Source organism: Argiope bruennichi, chromosome 7 (assembly GCF_947563725.1).
Source record: "Argiope bruennichi chromosome 7, qqArgBrue1.1, whole genome shotgun sequence".
NCBI classification, from domain to species: domain Eukaryota; kingdom Metazoa; phylum Arthropoda; class Arachnida; order Araneae; family Araneidae; genus Argiope; species Argiope bruennichi.
In genome coordinates, this window is record NC_079157.1 from 84,602,256 (window position 1) to 84,609,561 (window position 7,306).

The 7,306-nt window shown below is 27.0% G+C and overlaps 1 protein-coding gene across 1 annotated transcript in view; it reads right to left on the reverse strand.

Annotated features, from left to right (window-relative positions):
• LOC129975219 (neurogenic locus notch homolog protein 1-like) overlaps positions 1 to 4,930 on the reverse strand; it is a gene marked incomplete in the record, with an annotated part of 118,297 nt that extends 113,367 nt beyond the window's left edge. The window contains 1 exon segment of the mRNA XM_056088216.1: positions 4,686 to 4,930. Coding sequence (XP_055944191.1) covers positions 4,686 to 4,887 — 202 coding nt within the window.
• Between the last annotated feature and the right edge of the window lie 2,376 nt (positions 4,931 to 7,306).

Sequence of the window (7,306 nt, forward strand, 5' to 3'; positions counted from 1 at the left end):
ATTTCAATATCTAAGTTAATAAATATTGCACATTGAAAACATAATAAATGGGATTTAGAACTGTAATGAAACAATCAAAAGGATTTGATTTTTTATAATTTTAAAAATAAAATTAAAAAATGTATTAACAAAAATAAATTGTTAAATAAATTTAAACTTAAATCAGAACGATTAAATAAAAACAATTTCTAAAAATTCATGAAGTACGAGATAATTCCGACAATGAAAGCGATCAGAGAGCTTCATTATTTTTTTAAAATTTTAAACTTGTTAATTTGAAATTTCGCAGACATTAAGAGACGCATCATAAAAGATATATACGTATAAAATTTCACTGCAATTTGTTAGCTTATTTCTGAATTAAATTATAATTCTAATATTTAATAGTATTTAATATTTTTCATTATAAATGCTTCAGACACTTCAAAATTATTCGAAAGCTATTTAATAATTTCTATTAATTAATTTCACGATTTTTAAGTGAAAATCGGCATTCCGTTTTATGTTTCTGGGGAGGATGGGGGGGGGGGTTCAGAAGGAATATATAGCTAATGCAAAACTATTGATTTTGAAATAATGAAAAATGCAGTTAAAATTTGATATGAAAGTAAATATATGCAGTTTCATTTCAAAATAACTTCTAAGTGTATGCCAAAATACATTTTTATCAAGTTTTTATATGCTTATACTAGCCGCCTTTGGTGACCATCCAGTGAGCCAACCTTAGTCCACTTTAAAATTTTAAATTAAATATTTTATATAACTTGTTTTTCAATAGCGTCTTCATTAAAGCATATTAAGCTTCAAATTTTGATAGTCATATAATTTACTCTCACTATTGTAAAGGCCTTAAGCATATTCTACTATATATATCTCTAATTTTCTGTCAGCTCACATAAAATTTCAAGTTAAAGCTGAAATTATTAAATTGAAATTAATATAAAAACATTTTTTGATGAAATAAGCCATTTTTCTAAAAAAATAAATAAAATATAATACTGAAAATAGAATCGTTTAGCATTTGAGTCTTATGTGCTCTACAGTATAATTTTCATAATTTTGTAATATCTGAAGAATTATTAAACAAAAATTTATCATATTAATCATAAAATTCAGTTTTTAGTTTTGCTTTCAAAGGGACTTAAATGACTTGAATAATAATCTTTCATTTTGTTTCGGTCTTTAAATATACTTCAACAAATTATGAAATCTAAATTTTATACAGTACATTGGTTCTGAGAAATATTCTTGACATTTTGACTTTTAAATAAATAAATGAACGTTTCTATCGTCTGCTATCAAATCTCACCGATTTATGAAGTTTTGCATAGAATAGTTTAAAACAATCAACATTTTCCTAATTTTAAGAACTTGCCTGAGAATCAGTCTTGAGAAATCCTGCGCGTTGATGGGGGTATCATCTTTGAGAAGGTCGATCAAATGGTCTAAAATCTCCCGTTTATATTGAATAGTGATATTCAAATTTTCATAAATCTGTCAGTTTTAGTGACTAATAGTATGATTCATGTCAGACGATATTTGGGTTCAACCCTGTAATTGTCACGCATCGTCTGTAAGGCCCGCAGAGTAAAATGTTCTAATAATAGCAGTGAAAATGCATGTGACTGGTGCTTATAAAATGTTGCAGGTCGAGAAGACTTCTTAAAAACACAGACTTTTATTTTTTTGCGACAAACAAACATTTAATACATTATAAAATATCACACAGACTCCGAACACAAGTGCAAAAAGAAAATCTGAATCTACGTCTAAGTATCTACCGTACGAGTGCTTCCGCTCTTATATATATATAGTGAAAAACATTTGCATAAATAATTGGAAGCATCATTTCACTTCATTTGATAACTCGTTGCGAACGAGGTTCGAATCATCAACAGTTTGTGTACACGCATTCGGATGGAAAGAAAATATGAAACGAGCATCCTATTTTTGCTAACAATTCACAGAGCAGAGGATCTTGATAAAAGCTAAACATTTGTAATTTAATAGAACATTAATTGGATCTAATATTGACTCTAATATTAAAATATAATTATTTATTTCACTTATACCATTTTAATACATGTATTTCTATTATTAAAGATTTACAAATTAGCCGTTGTGTCCTGAATAGAAAGGGTATATATTAATCCGTATTTCCTTAAATAAAGCTGATTTACCGAATTAATAATGTACATGTTGAAGAAAAGTTTAGTTTACCTTTATTTTTCAGAAAATATTATATTTCTTATTTATTTCATTTCATACAGACACGTGCTGGAAATGAAACATTTTTGAGTTTGCAGTAATATTTAACATATTTTTTAATTTGAGCTTTTGTCAATGTGATGGCAACTCGTTGATAAAATTTACTTCTTTCCGCGAGTTCGCAAATTGTACAGACTCAAAGGATACCGACGTGCCTGATTGGTTTAAGCCTTGGCATCTTTTTGGCAATGTTTTGCACTCATAATAGTGTAGTTTTCGCTTATTTGGCTCAAACCTTGTACCTTTCATTAGTTTTATGGAAGATAGGAATGAATATCAACACGATCTAATTTTTATTAATATAATTGTTTTCTCTAAATATTACTAGTAATACTACTAAAACTAATTATTAATAATAATAACAAATATTACTAATAATACTAGTATTACAAGTAACTAATGTTCTTTATGCACAGAAGTATAAAAACTAAATGAAAGTAATTACTCAACATATGATGCAGCAATTAAATAATTCTTATTTTTCTATGATTTTCGTGCCTTTATTAGATAATTTATGCAGTCATTGAAACTTTCCCATCAACTACATATGGGGAGATGATTACTTAATGCCCAAAACGTATAAAAATGTAAACTTTAACGGAATATGTAATTTCGTAGCTAATTTTTTTTTAGTGATATCAAAATAATATTAAGAAGAAACAAACACAAAAAATATTTTTAATAAATTGTAATTTTTATATTTCCTGAATTTAGGTTTCAGGATTCCATCTTCTCTGCTGTATATGTGTTCCAGATTAATATTACATGTAAACCGTAAAAAATAGGGGGGGGGGTAATTCACAAATTTTATTTATTTTTATAAAAATATATTTCGGTATGGCATCTTTTTGGCAAAACATTGCCAAAAAGATGCCAAGGCTTAAAACAATCAGAGCTCGTCGGTATCCTTTGCCATAGATTTAGTCTGTACAATTTGCGAACTCGCTTCTTTCCTAGGCACGCATAATGAGCTCGCGCAGGTAAAATTTTTATTTTTATTTGGTGCGAAAAATATGGTAAAAATATTTTTTAAAAATTCATTAAAAAAATAACCTGATTTGTGAATTAAAACATAGGAATCATTAAAAAGATAATATTTTGAACAGTTAAATTTCTCTTAATTTTTAATTAATTAAAATTCTAATAAAGAATTAAAAAATCCTTCCGAGATGCACATTTATGACTTTTAAGGTATACATGTGCCAAATTTGATAGCTGTTCGTCAAACGGACGCCAACACACACATACACACATTGAGCTTTATTATAAGTATACATATAGATAGATAGATATAGACATAGATCAATATTGATGCCTTCTTTTCAATTGTAACCAAAATTTGACATGGAACTACAGATGCAGTCGTAATATTAGATGCTAAATTTCACTGATTGAAAGTATTGCATTTTTGAGTTAGCATATTTACATGCATGCGAAAGTATAGCATATAAATCGATAGATGGGCAACCCTTTAGCAGATTTAGTTCGAAATTTAATAAAAACCTCCCTTTTAAATTTTAAAATAATTTATTGAAATTTATTACTTTCTCGTTTACGAAGTATCTATTTACAATCCAAAATATCAAAAAAATTTAACATGCACCTATTAAAGATGCACTTCTCTTTTTTTTTCTTTCTAACAATTTGTTTATCATAATTTTACAGTATATTCTTCGTATCCTACAATGAAAATCATATACCAGTTCGAATTGAATTATTTAAAAAAATAGATAAACGATTTTTAACGAGAAATTTTTCTAGACCAGTTCTATGCTTGTCTGTATAAATAATATATTAAAAATTATATTTAGTGTATTAAAAATAAGTATAAAGTTAAGTATAGGTTATAAAGTATATTAAAGTATAAGTTATAAAATATGTTAAAGTATAAGTTAAGTATGTTATAAAGTATATTAAAGTATAAGTAATAAAGTATATTGAAAATTTAGAGCAAAACGATATTGGAGTTCTTACATACTATTTGAATTTGGAATATTTGGAATTTATTATATCGGGAGACCAGCTTTCAAGTGAAACTACTTTAAAATTATGATAATTTTTACAAAATACAGAATTTCTATTTGGAAAAATAAATACGGATTATTTTCTGAATATAAATTGAAATACACAGCTAATAAAATATCTACTAATATATTTTGCCGTAAAATAAGGAGCAATAAATAATTATCGAAAAACAGATGATAGGCCTCAGAGTTTTGCATTTTTTGCATTCTACTCATAATTAACTATTGAAACGAGGTTAATGTTCTTGCATAGGAATGATGATATATACTCAATTGGATTTAGCTAAGGAATTATGGCAAAATTAATGCAGTCATTTGAAATTGATACCTTAGTCAGCAAATAACTATCTGAAACATGTAAAATTTCATACCAGAGAATGAAATGATTACTACCTGCATAATTTCGAACTGGATCTTCAAATATATGGTCCCCTTGGTTTTGCTCATCATTATATAAGTTATACGATTTTCCAACAAGCGATTGCTGTTTCGACACTAATTTTTCACTTAATCCACGTTCAGAGAAGAATCCTAAGCATAATATTAATAAGAAAATAAAATATTTCATTTTGTCTACGAATCTAGATTCTATCATGGTTCAAAAAATTAGCTACACTTAAAGTAATCCTAAGTTACCTCTTGTGGATAATACGCTATGAATGAACTTTTCCCCCCCCCAATATCTTTTTCTTATCATAAGTACTTGTTTCTAATCTGTTTCCTCTTATTTATTTCAAGTTGAACCACTTCTTTATAATCTGTTACAAGGGTGTGTGTTTCTTAGGTAAGTCATGAACAATTGTATTTTTTTGAGAAGTATTTATTATTTATGAATTTTGCAATTCCTTGCTGATATTCATGAATTTTGCCATTCTTTGCTGATATCCATGAATTTTGCAATTCTTTGCTGATATTCATGAATTTTGCAATTTCTTGCTGATATCCATGAATTTTGCAATTCTTTGCTGATATCCATGAATTTTGCAATTCTTTTCTGGTATTCATGAATTTTGCAATTCCTTGCTGATATTCATGAATTTTGCAATTCCTTGCTGGTATCCATGAATTTTGCAATTCCTTGCTGATATTCATGAATTTTGCAATTCCTTGCTGATATTCATGAATTTTGCAATTCCTTGCTGATATTCATGAATTTTGCAATTCCTTGCTGATATTCATGAATTTTGCAATTCCTTGCTGATATCCATGAATTTTGCAATTCCTTGCTGATATTCATGAATTTTGCAATTCCTTGCTGATATCCATGAATTTTGCAATTCTTTGCTGATATTCATGAATTTTGCAATTCCTTGCTGATTTCTTTCTTAATTTGGTTTAATGTAAAGCTGTTCTCCTAAAATGGAGAGGAACAGCATACGATGTCATGAAAATTATTTTCCGATATTAACCCATTAAACCCCGCGCCCTCTTTTCTGGATAGCTAAGATCTCACTTTGGTGGTTAAATCATTCGCATTTCATTGTCCATTTTACTTAATCTTTTTTAACACATTAGAATATATACCCACATTTCTACATAATTTCAAAACACTGTATACCGACCATTATCCAAATTTTGATGTCAATCTGTAGCTTTTTTTTTTCCCTTTTAGCTTATTTTCAAGGCAATGTTATGAAATCAAAATAATCTTTATTCTATTTTAAATGTTTTTTATTCTTTATCTGTTGGAAGCTGTTTTTAAGTGAACTTTTAAAGAATTTTCGAATAATTTTTTTGGGATATAATTTTACTTGATAGCCATTGTATTTACCCGGGTATTTAAGATATAATTTTTTTTTTTTATGAAAATTTATGTTTTCAATTTGTTTGGAATAAGCGATTATAGTGACACTTAAAATTAATGACTATTTTGACACAATTCTTTTGAATGGTGGTTAATTTAAAAAAATTATTAGAAAATAAAAATCAGAAAAATAAGTAAGCTTCTTTATGCTTATAACATTTATCACATACAGGAACACATTTTTTAATATTCTAGAACTTCCATCTTGAAATTTTGTTTGTTTTATTTTTTTTATCTCGGAATTTAGTATTTTGAAATGAATGCCTTTTACATTTTATTATTAATTTAAAACATTAAAACTTGATCAATCAAATGATAATTGAAACTCCAATTATCCTTCGACATATCATCATTTAACATTAAAAAAAAATATCGGAATTTGAATTTCAACTGGAAATTCATACTATGTTAGCAAGAGAAAAAAAATTAACAAAGCCAGGAAAATGTTTTGAAACTTAAATGGTTTAACTTGAGGAATAATACTTAAATAATAAATGTCTGGAAGCTAATTGTTTTCAGTAAAAGTCTTTTAAAACTGTAAGCAAAAAAAAAAAATTCACTTGATTTTTGTTATAAAATTAGTCATGTAATACATCTATATGTGTCTTTAAGGAATGTAGATGTTTATTTGTATGGAAATTCTACAAAATTGGTAAATTCTTTATCTGTAACAATATTAAAACCAAATTCTTCTCTTGAATCATTGCAAAACATATTAACAAAAAAAAAAGAATTTATTTAACGAAATATAGGATATTTATAAAGCTGATGAATACATACAGTTTGATAGATATTTATAACTGACGGAATATAAATCAATGGGAAGCCAAATTCAAATAGTAGTAAAGCTGGAATTAAACTAAATTCTTTCTGAATTCAAATAGGACAATATACAGTGCTTGCAAACACCAGAATAATGGACACTAGTTGCCAAGTTAAAGCAGAGTTTTAAACGAAATTTAAAATGCGCTTCTGATTTAAATTTATATAATAATATTTTAATTTTAAAGTTATTACAGATGATAGATCAGAGGGTGACTGAAACTAAACTACAGCATTTCTAACCTCAGACCATGCCACCCATAACATCATAACGGATGAAGTTTTCTGTTCCTCACTGTAAGTTTTCTACTTCTAAACATATTTACTTTAATTAAGCTACAGTAGAGAATAGAATTATCTGCTTTAATCTTCAAATTTTTAATATTCA